This window comes from Mus musculus, chromosome 18, assembly GCF_000001635.26.
Source record: "Mus musculus strain C57BL/6J chromosome 18, GRCm38.p6 C57BL/6J".
Classification (NCBI taxonomy): domain Eukaryota; kingdom Metazoa; phylum Chordata; class Mammalia; order Rodentia; family Muridae; genus Mus; species Mus musculus.
In genome coordinates this window covers 61,803,585-61,823,512 of record NC_000084.6, presented here as the reverse complement: position 1 = coordinate 61,823,512, position 19,928 = coordinate 61,803,585, and the positions used below count along the sequence as shown (strand labels likewise).

The 19,928-nt window shown below is 48.3% G+C and overlaps 1 protein-coding gene across 13 annotated transcripts in view; it reads left to right on the top strand.

The window, feature by feature from the left end:
- Positions 1-19,928, top strand: part of Ablim3 (actin binding LIM protein family, member 3) — a 112,494-nt gene that overhangs the window by 88,373 nt on the left and 4,193 nt on the right. For 4 of the 13 annotated variants that reach the window (NM_001164491.1, NM_198649.3, XM_030250508.1 and 1 more), the window contains 13 exons: positions 1,485-1,640; positions 3,117-3,146; positions 3,596-3,722; positions 4,426-4,524; positions 6,544-6,591; positions 9,181-9,315; positions 9,907-9,971; positions 12,055-12,202; positions 14,552-14,581; positions 15,075-15,133; positions 17,066-17,126; positions 17,869-17,876; positions 18,367-18,447. In NM_001164491.1, coding sequence (NP_001157963.1) covers positions 1,485-1,640; positions 3,117-3,146; positions 3,596-3,722; positions 4,426-4,524; positions 6,544-6,591; positions 9,181-9,315; positions 9,907-9,971; positions 12,055-12,202; positions 14,552-14,581; positions 15,075-15,133; positions 17,066-17,126; positions 17,869-17,876; positions 18,367-18,447 — 1,047 coding nt within the window. The remainder of the gene's footprint in view (positions 1-1,484; positions 1,641-3,116; positions 3,147-3,595; positions 3,723-4,425; positions 4,525-6,543; positions 6,592-9,180; positions 9,316-9,906; positions 9,972-12,054; positions 12,203-14,551; positions 14,582-15,074; positions 15,134-17,065; positions 17,127-17,868; positions 17,877-18,366; positions 18,448-19,928) is intronic. The other 9 variants (XM_006526007.4, NM_001360868.1, XM_030250506.1 and 6 more) reach the window with 7 other exon arrangements.

Sequence of the window (19,928 nt, the reverse complement as noted above, 5' to 3'; positions counted from 1 at the left end):
ATGATGTTGGTAAATAAGAAGTGATATGTGATAAAGAGGCAGGCAGGAGAAGATGCAACTTAAAAGGATTTACAAAGCTAAAGGAGACCTTTCTAAACATGCGAGAAGGCTAGAAACAAAGCAGACCCCGTAAGCTGTCTAGGCTCCCAACTTCAGAGACAGTCACACACGGGCAGAAGAGATGAGAGTTAGGCTAGATGCCCTCAGAGGTTCCCAGTTACATAATGTATGCATTCACTCAGTGGATACTGAGCTGCTGCTCTGAGATAAATACTGTGTTCTGTGTTGGGGAGATGGTGGTGAACTGATCTGGTACCCTCCTGACGCTGGACATAGAATGGATAATCAGTTGTGACTATGACAAGTAGCAGAAGAAAAAGTCACCGCACACCCTTACAATACTGCGAGCGAAGGAAGAAGCCTGACCACCGAGAGCCAGCTGAGAAAGGGCATCCCAGAGGAAGAACTACTGGATAACAGAAGGGATGGAATGACAGAAGGAAGCCAAGGGCGGCAGAGCCAGGGAGCAATGAGAGAAGCAGCCTGTCTGACCACAGGCAAAGGAGCCAAGTCCAAGAATGTGGGGGTGTTGGACAACAAAGAACCCATCCGCAAGGAGAAGACCCCACGAGTAGTCCTCAAAGCTGCCAGGCGCAGGAGGGCACCATGGCACGATCATTCAGACTCCCATCCAGTTTCCTCTTTGACCCTGGATAATACCCGCCAATGGCACTATTTCCTGTCCTCTCTTCCCTTGGACAAGTGAAAATAAGAGTTATTGCTGGAACTTCAATATTGGTCAATACTGCCGTGTGCCTGTCTCAGAAAACAAGTTACTTTTTTTCTTTCTTTTTTATGGGGTTGTGATTAACTTCGTGCCAGACGCCTGTGGCAGTAAGCTATTGAGCTACATCCCCAGGACAGGACAAGTCACTATTATCACAGGCTGTATACTCATTACAAATTCCCATCCGGAACATGAGAGAAAATAGGCCCCTGGCTTGCAGAATGGCACCAGTCATAGCGGAATTGGTGGGCTTAGTTTGGGGACCCGTACAATAAGAAAGTTATTGGCAAGCACAAGCTAGTCCCCAGAAGGGAATTATCAAGGTGGCTGCAGCTAGGGATGCCATCCTGTTGTGGGGTTGTCAGCAGTCAGCATCCAGGAATAGAGTTCAGACTGCAGTCTGTGACATCAGTTGTGGGATGTTTGTCCCTGTTTCCACGTCTAGAAGATGATATCAATTCTTCCTTCAGAGAGGTATGGTGGCCTTTGGAGGAGATCGTTCTGGTAAAGCCTAGGGCCTCACCAACAATGTTGTTCAACAGATGGCCTCTGGGAGTATGGTTATTCTAACATCTACAGCTCTCCCCTTCATACCTAATGGCTGTTCTTAGTAGAACCTGGAGCCCCTTGCTTCTGTTTCCTCTCTCTTTCCCTCTTATCTTTCTTCTTCTCTCCTGTCCCTTTCCCTCTTCCCCAGGCTAAAGTGGATAATGAGATCCTTAATTACAAAGACCTGGCAGCTCTCCCCAAGGTTAAGTCCATCTACGAGGTGCAACGCCCCGACCTCATTTCCTACGAGCCTCATTCCAGATACACCTCCGACGAGATGCTGGAGAGATGCGGTTATGGAGAGGTATCGCGTCTGGCCCTCTCTGGGACTCTTGAAAGAGACAAAGTCCTGCTGGAGTCCCCAGCCAACTTCATTACAGTAGTAGCCCCTAGTCCTTTCTAACCTGGAATTTATAGCCAAGTTTTAAAAACCAAGAGCTCTCGTCCAAAAATCTGGCTTTAGCTAAAGCATTAAATGTGTATGCCCGTCATAGAGAGGTGAGTGGCTCTCCATCCTTCCCAGTCCTTACCACGCCCTACTGAGCCAGCATACAAGCTGAGAGCCTAGAACTATTCATTATTCCAGATGCTGCTTTTCTTAGAGTAGAGAAATCTTGCTGGAACTCAAGCCCATGTCTCTGATACCAGGCTCAAAAGGCAGTGAAGTTCCTAAGCCCTGGTCAGGCCTGTTCTCTCCATATTAAACCTTACTTAAAACCTCGTGCACAGAACAGGACATGCATTTATGAAAATGCAGTATCAGGTGGATTTAGAAACCATTCTATGGCTACTAGAAAAGGGAGAGTTCTCTGGAGAAGGCAGGATAGCGATCACAGAACAGGCCCTGACCAGTCATGTTCCAAGAGATTTCTCACCCCATACTCGGTCCTTGAACTATAACAGTGGGCAACAAGATCCTAGCCTGGGGAGCAGGCTTTCCGATACCTGTTTCACCACCACCACTCACTGGCTTGTATTCTCGGGCAGCAACAGAACAACCAACAGGAGTTGAGTTCTATCTGGCAAAAGAGTCCAGTCCTGAGAGCCTCTGAGTTCTGGCTCCTAAAATGGGCCAGAAAAAGAGGACCAAGCATTCGTAGACTCCAACTCTGAATCTAGAGACCAGAGCCTTTGGGTCAGAGCCGAGTAGCAGATGGTTCCGGTTCACTAACAGAGTCATTCAGAAATGTAAATTAGCTGTCGGCATATAAATGTTAGATTTCACATAAGAATCTACATTTCTTACTTGTCTTAGACATTAAGAGTCTGGTCAACGTTGAGTAGGTGTTCCAACATGACTCTGGTCATAGCTGAAATGAACAGCCTGGCTCAGCAGGCTGAGTCTCCAGCTTGCTCTGCTCCGCACCATGCCAGCCTTCCAATGTACAACAATGGCCTGGTCCTTTCAGGGCCTTAAATTTGGATACTGTGCCCTGGGCTTTGTCTTCATGAACCATAAAGGAGATATGAGCCAGGAGAGAGAAAGGGGGGTGTGAGAAAGTAGCTCTGAGCTCACAAGACTAGCCATTTCCTGAGAACCCTAGCTTGGCCCTGAGCCCTCATATTAGAAAGGGGAGTCATAGGCACAATACCACTTTCCAACAGTTCTGATATTCTAGGATTCAAATTGAAATGTTGTCTGGATAAGGGTCACCTCAGGCCCTCTCCTTACCACTATTTAACCATCTTACAATGTAATCATGTTCTCTCCCTTCCTCTTGCCTGCCTCTCTCTCCCTTTGCTCCCTCCGTGGCTGCCTTCAAATTCTTCGCTTCTAAAGTCACTGGGAACATTATCTCCTTACTCCCAGGTAACTAATCTGATATGTAAAAGGCATATATATATAATTCCTTTATGATGAACAAAAGAGGCTCCCTGGTCACAACTCCCCTGCACCATAGGACCTATCTGATCCCAACCCAAATGTTTCCCCTAACCAAGCAATGGCATGAAGGATGGAAGCGGCTGGGAAAGAACCGCTTGTGTGCCTCTGGAATCCCTAGTCAGACTCCAGACCCTGCCTGTGTAGGTTCTAGCCAGAGGCTGTGAATGGTGAATGAAGCCTAAGAATTCGTTCCCATCCTCCTCAGGTTGTGTGTGTGTGTGTGTGTGACTGGAGCCTGAATCCCTAAAATTTCAGACTCCATAGCATGCTTTACCTGACATAAATAAATAAATAAATAAACAAACAAACAAACAAACAAACAAACACCTTGCACCGAGGGTCTTGCTCATGGTTCTGCCTCCTCCCTCTCCCAGGACATCTATGAGAACCTGGACCTCCGGCAGAGGCGGGCCTCCAGCCCTGGCTACATTGATTCCCCCACCTACAGTCGGCAAGGCATGTCTCCCACCTTCTCCCGCTCGCCTCATTACTACCGCTCAGGTAAGGCAAGGGGAGCCCCAAAGAGAGATGAAGAGTCGGGACAATGGGGTCACATAGTGTCTGTGGGGTTCAGGGACAATAGACACTTTCCAAAGCCTATGGCCACTCAGGTGACTCGTGGCCCTTACTGAGTCCCTAAGATGGGTCTTTGACACTTGAGAAACAGAAGGAATGCCAGGAGAGGGCGTGTCAGGCAGCCCAGGGACCCTGGTTAAAGGAAGAGTCAGTCCTCTATCTCATCCTTTGGCCTGAGCGTCCACAGGAAGAAACACAATAGCATCATGGCTGGAGTTTGGTCTTCACCTGAGGGCCCCAACTCCACTCAGCCAGTTAACGTATGTACAAGTCACCCTGTAGTAAGGGGAGAAGCAAGTGTTTGGAGAGAGGAGAAACAGGGAGGAACCTACACAGGGTGGGCTGAGAGGATAATAAGCAAGTAGATATCGTCTTGGCAGAATCAGACTTAGGGGGGAGGGGGTCACATGAGGGGAAAGGTAAAGCTTGTTTCGGCCGACATGGTGCATGAGAGCACAGACTGCTTCCACTCTGGAGCTGAGCACACCGGAGCATCCAGCCTGGCTCACCCCTGCCACTGCCACCGCCTCTGCCACCACCTCGCTGCTTCCTTCAGTGCTACCGTGTCTAATGCCTGTTTTTCTCTGTGCTTCCATTCTCTCTGGGGATCCCTGCCTGCACGCTCCAGGGCCTGAGAGTGGCCGGAGCTCCCCATACCATAGCCAATTAGATGTGAGGTCCTCCACGCCAACCTCTTACCAGGCTCCCAAGCACTTTCACATCCCAGGTAGGCGCTGCCCGCCCCCCAGTTCCTGGCATGAGTGCATGCTCCATGGGGGTGCCAGATGCCTGAGCCACCTCCTTGATGCTACACAGGCACTGAGGAGAAGTCTGTTCCTGGGGGACCCCTTCCTAACCAGTCACCCACACCTTCCAGCCACAACATGCCTATGAGCTTTGGTCTACTCCCTCCATATGAACCAACCTTGATCATGACCATCAGGAAGGGCTAGGGAAGCAAAGGCTCAAGGGGCTCGCATGAAATACCCAAGTATTACATCGCTGATGGACAGAGTAAAGGCCAGCTATGAAGGATGCTCGCCTTGGATATTTTGCCTTGAACCCTGACCTCACTGCTTGTAAGCTGGTGATCTGGGGCCCATCCCTCGGCTTCTCTGGGTAGGCAGGTAGTATTCTAGACCCCGAAGCTGCAGTTGGACTTGCTCCAGTCCAGGTCTCACCTTCATAGTGAGTACAGTTAAATGTGTGGAGAGAGCCATCCGCCCAGTTAGTTCAGGTGTTAGTGTGATACTCACAGCGGATGTGTGAATAGCAATGGTGAATGAATTTAAAAAGAAAACCATAGAAGCAAAAGGGTAGTAAAAGGTGATAATAGCTGCTATAATCAGAAAAGAAAAACAAAGCCAGAGCGCTGTGGAGGAATGGATAGAGTAAGGAAGGCTGTGTTGGTGTGGTGGGCAAGGAAAGGCTTCTGGGAGGAGGAAGGAGCATCCAAGTTAGTGCTGTGACAGCCCCACAGCCAAGCAGTGGGGGCAGCAGAAATAAAGTCAGCATGCCTTAGAGGAGGTGAGAAGAAGCCGAGGCTGCTGGCCTGGTCGGAAGTCCAACCATGGATGTTCACACTTGCTTTCTAATGCTGTGATTAAAAAAAAATGACCAAGAAGCAAGTAGGGAGAGAAAAGGGTTTATTTAACTTACAGGTTATAGTCGATCATTAGGGAAAACCAAGGCAGGAACTCAAGGCAGAAACCTAGAGGCAGGAACTGAAGCAGAAACTGTGGAAGAGAGCCGCTTACTAGCCTGCTCTCGTTGCTCACCTAGTTTATTTATATATGCATACATAACTATATACATGCATGCATACATACATAGTATATACATACACACATATATACATACATGCATGCATACATACATACACACATATATACATGCATACATACATACACACATATATACATACATGCATGCATACATACATACATGCAAAAATACATACATACATACATATATACATAACACAGTATCACTTGCCCAGTGATTATACTACCTATAATGGATGGGTCCTCCAATCATTGATCAAGGAAAGGCCCCCTCACAGTGTCAATGTCTCCACTGAGGTTACCTCTTCCCAGAGGATGCTGTCTTGCATCAAGTTAACAACAACAACAAAAAAAAAAAACAGCTAACAGCATTATGGGGTCTGAACGAGCCAGTTCTAGACCATTTTCCAGCTGGGCAACCCCCCACTCACTCGCCCCTCGATTGTTGATCCTATTTCTGTTCCCTACACCATTCCCGATGGCCCCTGAGGGGTCCAGCATGTCTCTGAGGGAGGCTAATGTAGACAAGGCTGAAACCCTGCTACTTTTGCACGGAACGAGGCAAGACGTGGCCACCGGGGGCAGAATCGGTGAACACTTCCGGCACCAGGCCTGCTTAGCGTTCCCTCTCTCTTGCATGCCCATCATTTATTTAGCCCACCCACATCCCCTCCCTTGATACCATTTGTAATGCATCCACCCACTCCCCTGCTTTACCTGAAACCTGTCCGGGTGCGAGCAAAGGAAGAGACTAGGAAGCCTGGCAGGGTAAAGATGGCGGCCCCTTGGGAAAAAAATTGCTGACTGCCTCTCTCTTCTCAGATCAACTGACCAAGTACTGTCTTTTCCCCTTTCTCTCTCTCTCTCTCTCTCTCTCTCTCTCTCTCTCTCTCTCTCTCTCTCTCTCTCTGTCTCTCTCTCTCTCTCTCTCCTCCCCACTGTCCCTTCCTGGTCTCTGGCAGCTGGAGAGAGTAACATCTACCGAAAACCCCCGATCTACAAACGGCATGGTATGATCAGAGGCAGAGAGAGCTTGGCCAAACAAGGGGGGCAGGGGAGGGGTGATAACCAACAACGCAGATGGTTCCCAGAAGTAAGACGATGCAAGGCTTCACCATCGTCCTTCTTGCCACCCCTCCCCCGAGTCACTCAGGGTGACTTTGGGTGTCAATGTTATTTCAAAGAGGAAAAAAATTATTCATGTCCCCCGAAAATCCTTTCTTACCACCTCCCCAACCTTGGCCACTCCTTGCTGCTCTAAATACCATGATCAGAGCGACCCTGGAAAATGCCTGAGCCCCTAGGAGATCTGCACTCAGAATGCGGGTTATTCACACTGCTCACTAGGGTTGTGTGAGCTGTGTAGATCCTTGTACTGAGTCCGAGGCCTCTGCTTTAAGGTTTTTCTCCTGCTTTCCTGAGTGCAGACGGAGGCTCATAGATGAGAAAGGAGCAGAAAACCATCTTCTCCTTTCGCATTTCGTTTTCCTGGTGCTGGAGCTCAAACCGGGGGGGCCTTGTGCATGCTACATAAGCACCCTCCTTCCCTGGCCCCTCGTTAATTCATTTATTTGGTGTTTTAAAAAAGAAAAAAACAATGGTCTGTGGAATGTCTGTCCCTTAGAAACTAATTTTAAAGGGGCGATTCACCAGCCTCCTCCATGACCCAGAGCCCTTAAAATTAGAAACGCTGAGTTTGCATCCTAGAAACCTTCTCTTGGCTGCTTTACCCATGATTTCTGCCTACCCTCCAGTACCAACGGCATCCGTGCCGGGATCTCCTGTTCCTTACTACAAAGCGTTCCTTAGGCCTCGGGCAAATAAGCATACCTTTCCCTTTGATGAGGCAGCTGGCAGCTGCTACCGTGGCTGCCCTCAATAGCTCACTGTTCTGGTTAGATAGCGGAGGAAAGCACAGGCTTGGATTGGAGCTTGGAAATGGAAGTAACCCTGTATTGTGAACCCAGCTAGTCAGATGGTGGAACAGGTGGGATGAGTATAAGTACTGGCTCTGGACACTGAAGACCTGAATATTTTTTTCAGGGTTGCGGGTGGGACAGCTGTTGCTAAGAGAGTCACGTGAATCTCTGTGAGTTCAAGACCAGCCTGGTCTACAGAACAAGCTCCAGGGTAGCCAAGGCTACACAGAGAAGCCCTGTCTTGAAGACACACACACACACACACACACACACACACACACACACACGGGGCGGGGAAGCTTGCCTTAAACTCACTGTACAGTCCCAGGCTGGCCTTGAACTCCTGATTATTCTCCACAAGCCTCTCAACTGATGGGATTACAGATCTGTACCACCTTGCCCAGCTAAGATCCTGCATTTAAACAGATGTCTTCAGTTTTCAGAGCTGGTGGAGCAGGGGCCCCACAGTGAGCTGTAAACCTGTTGTATTTGTAAACAGGAAAAAACTTGCTGCCCCTCACAAAGATAGTTTGTCTTTATATTCAGAAAAGGCTCCCTACAACCCAAGTTTCTTAGGACTTGACAGGTTTTCCAAGAGGGTTCCAGGAGATAGCACCAAAGCAGGCTCCGGGGGAGTCCAGAGTGCAGTCCAGTGGTTGCATCATAGGAAAAGTCAAACTGCCATCAACCAAGAGAGATCATCCAGGACTCAGGTCAAGGGAACAAGGGAGTGATGGACAGTCCTGGGCTGAACCAAAGCCCCTCCCACTCCCATGCCAGGACAGACCTTGTCCCTAGCAGCCTCCCTGTAGCTCTCCCTCAGAGGGATTGACAAGCCATACCGACTTCTCCTGCCCTGCTCTCTGCCCTGTCAGCCTGTCACCAGTCTGTGCCCCTGTAAAGTTGCACAAATGTCTGCCCTATGAATGTGTGTCCGTAGCAGTAAGTATTTTGGTCACCCCTGTTGTAGGAAGTCAGGTAGAACCCGAGCTAACACACAATTCTAATGCTTAACCATAAGGAAGCAGAGGCAGGGAAGGCCGGGATGTGCTCAGGATTGAGCTCAAATCAAGCAGCAGAGCTGGAACCAGGGATCTGCGTTCCTCACTCCCTGCTCAGGGCCCCTTCCTTCAAGACACCCAGCCTCCTCAAGCAGGACATGGAGACAGCCAATCTAACTCAGCAAGCACCTTCCCTGTCTGGCAATTCCTTCCTCATTGTGGTTCAAAGCCATGACAAAGGAGGCTTCAAAGATGTCAGAAAGGAAAAGGATAGATTCACCCAGAAACCTCAGGGTTTTGTTTTGTTTTGTCTTGTTTTGTTTTGTTTTGTTTTGAGGATATGGTTTTCATGTATACTACTACATTCCATGGAATGTGCTGGAAGAAGCCCAAGTCGAGTTAGTCCTATTAACAAACGAGCTGGGTGGTCTTGATCAAGCTCTTTCCCTTCTCTTCCCTCAAATGTAAAATGGCGGGGGGGGGGGGGGGGGAGGGGGAGTCATCACCCAGGGCTTCTCCAGCTCCTGTTTCATGCCCCAGGCTCTCCCACCAGAGACCTCTAACCTTAAGTAGCCTTGCCTCCCGGAACTGGAGCATGACAGACAGAGAGTGCATGTTCAGTATGTTCGGAGCTGAGACACTCTGTCTTCTTAAAGTGCTGTCCTTGGGCCCTTTACAGGTGATTTGTCCACAGCAACCAAGAGCAAAACAAGTGAAGACATCAGCCAGGCCTCCAAGTATAGCCCAGCCTACTCGCCAGACCCCTACTATGCTTCAGAGTCTGAGTATTGGACCTACCATGGGTCCCCCAAAGGTAGTATCACCACAGGGCCAGCAAAGGGCAGAGCCCTACCATCTGTATCAACAACAGTCACCCACTCCTTCACACAATCACTTCACAGAGAATGCTGGGAGGGGCTATCACTGAGATTCCTGCTGCTTCCATAGCAGGTGTTAGATGCTATCCCCAGATCCTAGGGATATAGTGGGGAACAAAATGCCAGGTTCCTGCTCTTGGGAAGGAGACCTAGGGTCTAAAGAGGGAAGGTATAAATCTTCTAGATACCGTGACACCCCACCACACTGCCCAAGCTGTTCCTTTCTATTGTGCAGAGGAGTTTCCAGCAATGTCTACTTTGACTCAACATTGGGCTTTGCTAATTGAATCTCCTTTCTAAACAAAGCTTTACAGAACCTCAGGGGTGACTTCATTGCCTTCTAAGAAACCTCCATTCAGAGAAAGAGTATAACTCAGAAGCAGCCATAAGTAAAATAGACTGGGATCCTCAGCTGCAAGAGCAGCAGTGAGGAGCCCCACCAGAAACTGGGGGATGGAGGGAGTGAGCCAGAGGGCTGAACAGAATGCACATGCTGGCTGGAGTTAATCTCCTCTGTCCTTTAACAGTGCCCCGAGCCAGAAGGTTCTCATCTGGAGGAGAGGAAGAGGATTTTGACCGAAGCATGCACAAGGTGAACCAACTACATCATGGAAGAAACACTTGGGTTCTTATTTTTCATTTGCAAGTGACGGAAACCAAATTCAAACTCACCCTAGAAGAAATGCACAGTGAGTTGTACCTAACTGGAGAGTCTGATGGCAAGATGAGCTTCAGTTATGACTACACTCCAGCTGCTCAAAAAGAAAGTACTCTTAGAAAGATCAATTTTTTTTTCTCTTGACTTGTGATGGTTGCCTCTGCGTTGGCTTCATGTTCAAAATGGTTGTTTGCATGTGTGGGAAGCAGATGCCAGTATCCTTCATGGCTAGCAGGGATACAAAGTGGCCTAACCACTGTAGAAAACAGATTAACAGTTCCTCAAAAAGTTAAACATAAAATCACTGTAGGACCCATGTAGCAGCCCTATCTCAACAGATGATAGATAGATATATGATAGATAGATAGATAGATAGATAGATAGATAGATAGATAGATAGATAGATAGATTGTAGGTATGAAAATAAGCATCCAAGCAAATATATGTTCATATCAGTGCTTATCACAATAGCCCAAGGCAGGAAACCCAATGTCCACCAGTTCCCAAACAGATGCACAATGTGTGGGATAGCCATACAGTCTACTATTAATTATCTATTAAAAGGAAAGGAAGGACGAAAGAAAGTTCTCAGCTGGCAAAGTTTATCATGAGGACCTGAATTCAGATTCCCAGCACCCATGTGAAAGCCATGCATAGCAGTGCACATTTATAACCCCAGTACTGGTGACAGAGGGGACAGAAACAGGTGGGTTCCTGGAGTTCTCTGGCCATCCAGTTGAGCTGAAACAGTAAATTTCAGTGAAAGACCCTGTCTCAAGAAATCAAAGTAAAGTAGAAAGTGACTGAGGAAGTATCTTAGTTAGGGTTTTACTGCTGTGAACAGACACCATGACCGAGGCAACTCGACCAAAGACAACGTTGAATTGGGGTTGGCTTACAGGTTCAGAGGTTCAGTCCATTATCATCAAGGTAGGAGCATGGCAGCATCCAGGCAGGCATGGTGCAGGAGGAGCTGAGAGTTCTACATCTTCATCTGAAGGCTACTAGAAGAATCCTGGCTTCCAAGCAGCTAAGAATAGGGTCTAAGAGCCCATGCTCACAGTGACACACCAACTCCAACAAGGCCACACCTCCAAATAATGCCAGTCCCTGGGTCAAGCATATACAAACCATCACAGGAAGAAACCAAATGTTGACTTCTGACCTCTACACACACATGTGTGCATGCACATACATAGGCATTCATGTGCACATATATGTGAACATGTATACATACATACAAAGGAAGAGCTGATAAACCTCTCTCTATGAGTGAGCCTTGAAAACAAGATAAGAGAAATAAGGTCTAAAAGCTCACATATGTTTGTTTGAACGATATGGAGGTGGATTTTGCACAGCATTATAAATCTGCTAAGTATCATTGATATCATTCACACTGGGTTCAAACAGCTTTAGTCTGAAAAGTGTGTTGTTAAAAATTATATCTGTGCTGCTTTTCTTATCCTCACTCCTCAGACAGGACAGGAACTGTCACATGGTGTCTCCCTTGTGCTAGTAAGTTCATGAGAGGTGACCCAAGCTGCAGCATGCAGGAAGAGATGCTTAGGCTATATGCAAATACCACCCCACCACTGACTATAAGAGACAGCCTAAGTGTATGAGGATCTTCATAGCCCTGGAGTTGAGAACAACTCCTAAAACAAATGCCCTGTAGCTACTGAGCAATGACTGGGCTTCAGTCATTCGGTTTTGGATTGTATGACTTTTCATTTCAAGGAAAAGAGGGAGATGGGTGCCCATTATTGAACCAGTGACTGTAGACAGGGCAATATGATCCTATCACTAGTTAGACCTTTTGGAGGACCCACCACCAGAGCTTCACCCAGCCCTCAGGACTACTTGGGAAACAGAGATGGACTCACAGAGGAAGTCATAACCATTGCAAGGAGGGGGAGTTTGGGAAGGGTCAGCAGAGGCTCCTGTCAGGTCCAGAGACTCAGGCATGCCTGATCCTGCCCCATTGCCTCCTCCTGACTTCACACCCCTCATCCTCCAGCTCCAGAGTGGGATTGGCCGGCTGATCCTGAAGGAAGAGATGAAGGCGCGGTCAAGCTCCTATGCGGATCCTTGGACCCCTCCACGGAGCTCCACCAGCAGTCGGGAGGCCCTGCACACCACTGGCTATGAGATGTCCTTCAATGGCTGTAAGCACTGCTCTGTTCTGGCTGTCTTGGCTGCTGGCTCTGTGCCAGCGCCCCACCCCCCCCACCCCCCACCGTAAGACACAGAAGCCCAAGATCACTGAGTTCATAGAAATGGATCTCACAGTTGGGCCTCTTGTTAGAACTATGTTGGAACACAACCAGCACCCAGATTCAGTCTTTTGAATTGATGAAGGGAGAGATCAGAAGAGGCTGGCCCTGAAGGCAGCCCCAGGCTCTCTCACTTTCCTGACTCTCTGGTCATCCTTCTGGGCCTCTCCTGGGTATGGACCACAGACTGAGGCACCAAATGAAACCATGTTCTACTAAGTAGTCACACCGCCTCTTAGGAGAAGTCTGGAGCCATAACTTCTAATTGAGTTCATTATGTATAAAATACTGCCATCTGAATGGCTTAAAAATACAAAGCCCCAGCTGGGCAGTGGTGGCGCCCGCCTTTAGTCCCAGCACTTGGGAGGCAGATGCAGGCAGATTTCTGAGTTCGAGGCCAGCCTGGTCTACAGAGTGAGTTCCAGGACAGCCAGAGCTACACAGAGAAACCCTGTCTCAAAAAACAAAAAACAAAAAAAAAAAAAAATACAAAGTCCCTTTTCTGAGGTGCTGAGCCTCCCATCACATAGAAGTAAGCAAGTAGTGACTTTGTTTCAAGCGTCCCAACTTAAAACTCTCACAGAACTCCTCACTGTTGTTCGTGGAAAGGCACACCTACTCCATCTGTCTCTTCTCTCACCCCTATGGAGTTCAGTCCTGCTAGAAAGTTGTATCTCCAGACACTGCTTTCTGGGAGACAGAAGGCATTGTTGGTTATAGTTCTCTCCTCCAGGCCTTTGCAGGCATCACTATTATCCTTACAATATACATAGTGTAGAAAAGTTATCACCTCTCATTTTACAGAGGCCACTTACCCATGGTCAGAAAGCCAGTTAGTGACTAAGCTAGGTCAGACCTAAGTTGGAGGGAACTTAGGGCCATGAACTTGCCCCTCTTCCCCTTGCTAGCCCTTGATTTTGGTGAGACTGAAGATGAAGAGGGGTGGTGATAAGGCCAGTGTTATGTATGGGTTAGGGACTGTGCTAAACATCTTTAAATTTTAACCTGTTCACACACACGCACACGCTTGTGCATGTGCACGAACACAAACATACACACACACACAGGGGCAGGTACTCATGAAAAGCAGAGGCATCGGATCCCCTGGATCTAGAATTACAGTTACTTGTGAGGGCCCCAGTGTGGGTACTAGGAACTAATGCAGAGGCCATGGAGAGGTGTTGTTTAATGGCTTGCTCCCCATGGCTTTCTTATAGACCCAGAACCACCAACCCAGGGATGGCACCTCTCACAGTGAGCAGGATCCTCCCCTCTCAATCACTAATAATAAAATGCCTTCCATCAGTGGTTCTCAGCCTTCCTAATGCTGTGACCCTTTAATACAGTTCCTCATGTTGGGGTGACTCCAACCATAAAGTTATTTTTGTTGATACTTAGTATAATTTTGCAACTGTTATGAATTGTGAGGTAAATATCTGATATGCAGGATATCTGATATGCAACCCCTGTGAAAGGGTCCCTCTACTTCTCCAAAGGGGCCTCAATCGACAGGATGAGGAGCACTGCCCAATAGGCTGGCCCATGGCCCATTCTTACGGAGGCATTTTCTCAATTGAGGATCCCTCCTCTCAGCTGACTCTAATTAGTGACATGCTGACATAAAACTAGCGGGCACATGTGTATTCTTCACAATGTCCTTACAACAGAGACACTGTCACTCCTATTCCACAAACAATAAAACTGAAGGATGATTAAGCAACTTGTCTGATCTTAGAATATACTAAGGACAGAGAGAGGGATGAACTGATGAGACTGTTTCCCTATCTAACCACTTGGGGCGCTGTTTTCCATCTCTGCCTCTGGGTCTCTTCAGGGCACCAAGACTGTGCCAAATACACCTGTTGACTAGGGATGTAACTTAGTGGAAAGGGGTGTGCTTAGCATGTGTGAGGTCCCCATCCTCCATCACCAGCACAATATGTAAATACATATATAGTCATGCATGCATGCATGCATACATACATACATATCCCAGCTACATCTGTGCAACAGATATCCCTAAGTGTCTGTTCCCTGCCAGGTACTAAGAACGGGGAGGGAGAGGGAATGTGGTATTTAGATTTAACAGTAAGAAACTAACTGGAAGTGACACTGTTTGAGGCCCCATCTTCGCATCAGCCAGAGTCTTTGAGCATGAAGCCATGTTTCTTTGTAAGTGAGAAATGTTTCCACCGTGCCAGTATATACCATAAGCATTGATCTGAATTCTCTCTCTTGCAGCCCCTCGTTCACACTACCTGGCTGACAGTGGTATGTTCTGCCTGCCCAACCACAAGCCCCTGTGTCTTGTAAGGACAGAGCCCAGGCAGTCCCGCCTCCCCATGGCTTGATTGACAGAGTCCTAGCATAAGTTAGCTGACCCATCTGACAATTTGTCCACTGTCAGATTGTGGGTCTCCACTTGAGGTTCTCCCAAAGAGAATAAAAGAGCACATGTCTCTTAGACCCACCTGGGAGCCTGGTTCTGAGCTTAACTCCAGTTTCAAGGCCTGTGACCAAAACTCAGGCATCTGTCCTAAGAGGATAGATGTGTTTAAGTCAATGCCAGGGTGTGTAAGTAGGTGCTTTGGTGGATCCTGCTGGAGCAGGGTTCCCCAAAACAGTCTAGAAAACTTGAGGAGAACTTGGTATTCCCTGGATCCCACCCCGAATCCCACTAGGTTGAGGGTACTGTTGGCCAGGTGACCCCAGGAAGAGTAACCTTGGCTCATCGATCCTGACAGCTCTTCTGCCTCTTTTCCAGATCCCCTCATCTCCAAATCTGCCTCACTGCCTGCCTACAGGAGAAATGGGCTGCACAGGGTAAGGAGACCATGCTGAGAGCCTCTCCCCCAGATGCTAACTCTCTAACCCGAGTGATGACCTGGGTAGGACTGAGGACAGGCCTTAGAGTGGAGTTGGTGTTGATAAAAGTGTTAATAATTTCCCCCTCCCCTTTGGGTCATCCAGAAGAAAGAAGCAGGGGGGAGATGCTAGGAAAGAACTCTGAGTCATCGCTGGCTTTACCAGCACCAACTACCTTCACACCTCAGGCAAGGCAGTCACTAATGGGAAACCCATTTTGTGGGTGGAACAATAGAGGCAAAAAAGATAGAGGGTGTAAGCCCAGGTTCTTGGACCCAATGAGTGGCTGAGCTGGGATTCAAACTTCCTACACCCTTGAGAAGCTCATAAAACCCCTCGTGTAATCAGTGAGCTAGTTCAGTGGCTGTAAAGGGAGGGGAAATGTTGCTATAAACCGGAATAAGTGATGGGGACAGGGTCAGTGTGCCAAGTATTGAACTGTAAGCACCTACTAAGTGCCAGGCACTGCTCCAGGTTCTGAGAATCCTACAGTGAATGAAGTCACTTTTCCTGTGACATTCACAGTCCTCGTTAGAAGAGGGACAGTAAGTAAGAAAATGGAGCCGTCAAGTGGCCAGAAATGCCAAGATGGAAAATAGCCAAGGGAGTGGAAAAATGAGGAGACAGGAGTAAGTTTAAACAAAGGCCTGAGCGTAGTAGGAGGGCTCAGCATCTGAAGACCTGCTGAGAACCATGTGCCTAAGTCTCTGTTCTAGAAGAGAACCATAGCCCCAAGTCACATGGCCAGAATGCAAAGAGTGAGGGCCTGAAGCCAGATGGAAATGTCATTAGGAGCCCTACACCCCAGGAAGGCACTTCAGAGGGTGCTCGTAGATGTGCCCTGTTAACCCAACTTGGATTTTTAGTGAGATCCTTCTGTCTCTTGTGAAGAGTAGGCCCTGCAAGTGAGCTGGAAGTGGAAGCCATAGCTCTACTAGGAGACCATCTTAAAATGGGACACACAAGGAGGCAGGGCACCACTGGAGAGAATGTTTGGTATTCATGGCCCTGGCCTCGGGAGAAGCCTGTCTTCAGTGCACGCCAGCACACATTCATTCATTCAGCATGTTTATGGAAAAGCCCTTTTGCTGCTAGGTTCTGCTCTGATGCTTAGAACCTGTAAGTGACCAAAACAAAAGATCTCTGTCCAGCGCATGGAGATATGGCTCAGTGGTTAAGAACACTGGCTGCTCTTGCAAAGAACCTGGGCTTGGTTCCCAATGCCTCCATCGTGGCTCACACTTGTCTATAACTGCAGTTCCAGGGGATCCAAGGACCCCTTCTGGCCTCCACAGCCACAAGGGTACACACACACACACACACACACACACACACACACACACACACACACCACCAGTGCACACACATAGACTAAACACTTATACACACTTTTTCTTTTAATATTCTGTCTCTTCAGAGTTTACTGTTTTTGGTTGTAAGCCTAACCTTTAATGGCTGAGCCATCTCTCCAACCCCAGAGTGTAGATTCTTGTGGGAGAAAACAAAGTATTAATATTAATAATGGGAAATAAATCCAGATACATACAAGGTTTGAAGACAGTGTTATGAGAAGAGAAAAGAGTTGATCTGGTTAAAGGTTAAGTGTTTATGGAAGGGGTGACTTGCAGTTGCCATTAGGACTCTCTATCAGGGAAGATCTTGTTTGTACAAAAGGGTCATTCCACTGAATAAGTGGATCTGTGCTGGTTGTCTACTGAGTCCTGGGACTAAATTGCAAGAAGAACACAGTGAGTTACATTTCCCTAAGCTGATACTGATGCTACAGAAAGAGTCCCCGCCTTGGCCCTGTTCTACATTCTGGAGGTCGGCAGGTGCTTCTAGGAAGCAGAGGTAAGCTTCTCACGCCATCCTGGCTCTATTTCCCTACAGACACCCAGTGCGGACCTCTTCCACTACGACAGCATGAACGCAGTCAACTGGGGCATGCGAGGTGAGCACTGGTGGCTGGAGCTGCAGGGTCAGACCCTCCTGAGACTTCCCAGAGACTCCGGATGGAGTGCTCCTAACTGTCGCTTGACCTGTGAACCACTGCTACCGGTTCTGTAGCAGGGGGTGAGGGATGGGCTCTGTCCAAATCCCAAGTTCCACTTCCACTCTCTCCTTTCCCTCCCCTCCCCACATCCTCTCTCTCTGGACCCTGGGTGTTTTCCAGGCCATCTGTACAACCCAGGCTCTCAGAACATCTGAGAATGCTGATTACTACAGAGCTAAAGCTTCCAGTCAGACATGGGAGAGGGAGACAATCAGAGCCAACTGTACATCATTCCCAGAAAATTCTCCATGAGATCCATGCTCTCTGCCAGGAAAGATCTCATGCCAGGTTTCCAACAGCTGCTTGGAGCAGACCCTGGCTTGGGGGATCATATCACAGCCTCCAAGGACCCCTAGATGCTGGAGATCATTTCCCCAGGGTCCGCTGTCTCAGATTCTTTTTCTTCCTATTGTACGCCGCCGCTTCCTACTATCCTCATAAAGCCATCTCAGGACCAGCCAGGCCCCACCTCATGCTCATAACTCCCTCCATGGTGAACTCAGGAAGGCAGGGATTCTCATAGCTTAGAGTAGTCGCTGCGTGGAAACCAGCCCCCTGAGACACTGAGACAGAGGCCAGGGTAGTGACTTACAGCCCAGAGGTGGGTTCTAGTTGGTGCATGTCTCTTTTCTCTTTGCAGAGTACAAGGTAAAGAACACATAGACCCTGGGGGTCTCCAGGATTCGGGGAAGCTCTACCTTGGGGAGCAGCAAGAGGATGGCAGCACCATCTATGCAGGGACGAAGCATAGATACAGGACCTTTCAGGACTAACATGGTCTCTCCTTGGCCCATTGTCCCTGAGTCCTCCCCAGGTCTCCTCTAACCCTTTTCCTGTCCCTAAAGATTGTGAGACACCACAGGCGCCAACTGGGAAGCTTCACACTCACCAGCTCTTAGACACTTACATTCCAAAGGCCTTGAAACCACATTAATGTCAAATGCCACCACCAAGTTTATCTTTAGAGATAACAGTGCACTCTGGGGACCATGCCAACCCAAGGAGGGCAGACCCAGCCCTTCCTCCTGACTAAATATCTGACCTTAGTGGATAGGAGGAGCCCAGGCACGAACTGCAGCTGGAAAAGACAAATTCACCCCCTGTCAACCAAGCTAGATATGCCCCCCTTTCTCCTTAGATCTATCCTTATGAGCTGCTACTGGTGACCACAAGAGGAAGGAACCGACTGCCAAAGGATGTGGACCGGACTCGCTTAGAGGTATGTACAAACATGTCTAACTTTCTGACATTGAGGCATAACCTTGTCATCTATAAAGTTCACACTCAAGAACCATTTTTTTAATCACAAGAAAATATCCTGATGTTTTAAGTAAGTTTACAGTTTTGTATTACGCTGAATGAATCACATGTATTAGGTGGTATGAGCGACTGCTTTCATAGCCGTTTCGGGGCACACATTGAACATGCCTGACATTGTACAATCCTTAGGAAGACCTTCTGTGTCCAAGAGATCCCATAATTGCCAGAGTTGACCCAGCTCAGGACAGAATGAGTAAATTAATTACCTGTTGAAGCTTGATGCAAAAGCAGACTTGAGCTAAGCTTCCACAGCCTGACTGCTGTGCTACTCTGAGCCGTTCCCACTTCAGCCTCATTGGTGTCTGCGGTGCACAGCTGCCGGTGTCTCTCACCTGGGGCTGATGTTCTGTCTGTATAACAGCAGCTAGGTTTGTTCCTTCATATTCAGGGCTGTACTAAAGCAGGGTCATGGGATGGGTTTGAGGAATGAGGCAGACGACTCTGCTTAGAGGGCAAACACATAAATAAGTCCCAAGTTACAGATTTCCATTCTTCTTCTGCCATCACTGGGTGGGCGCTTCAGCCAAGTTATGACCCGCTAAAGCTGATTCTTGATGAGTATATTCCACCAGGGCTTCCCTCAGGCATCCAGGAGAAGTAGATAAGGATATATGTCAAGGATATACATGAGCAGAGTTCAGCAGAGTGCTAGGGGTTAAGTACTAGCTAGATGTTACTATGCTGCTATTCAAAGAATGTCACTAAGTCCTGCTTGATTGACACAGACTTGCAGGTAGGTGGGGGTTGGACGGACAGGGGGAGAAGCATCCAAGAGCAGTTGAAACAGTATAGATGAAAGTGCAGAGGGACCCTGGGCGTGGTACTGGGTAGTAAGTTTAATTAGCATAGAGTGCCCACCCCAGGCTACCTCTGATCCAGAACATGTGTTGCCCTGTCCCATGACGTGTCTTCCATGCCTTTAACTCTCCTTAAATGTCCTTCCCATCCTGTGGCTGTCTTGCTTCTTAGGGCCCTGCTCTAGAGATCACAGTATCCAAATCCTTCTCAAGTTCTCCCCTAGGTGACATGCCTGATCCTCCAGCCTCCCCTTGCCTGCATTCAAGAGAGGTTCAAGTACCTCTCAGTCCTGTTTATAGCATGTCCTCTGCCTGACCCTGAGCTTCCTATGGGAAAGACTCTCTGTCCTGTACCGTAGGTCCTGCATAGGAGAGATGTCAGAACACAGTGGTAGACTTGTATGACGGAAGGGCATGGGAACCAGCCTTGCTCTGGTGCTGAGAAACTCACCCAGGGGTGTAGGCAGATAGGAGAGTTGCAAGTGGGACACAGAGCTCTGTAAATGCCCCCAGCCCCAGTGTGCTGGGTTAGCAGCCTAGAACCTTGAGTGACTTTTTCCCATCTTCTTAACAAGAAGCTTCA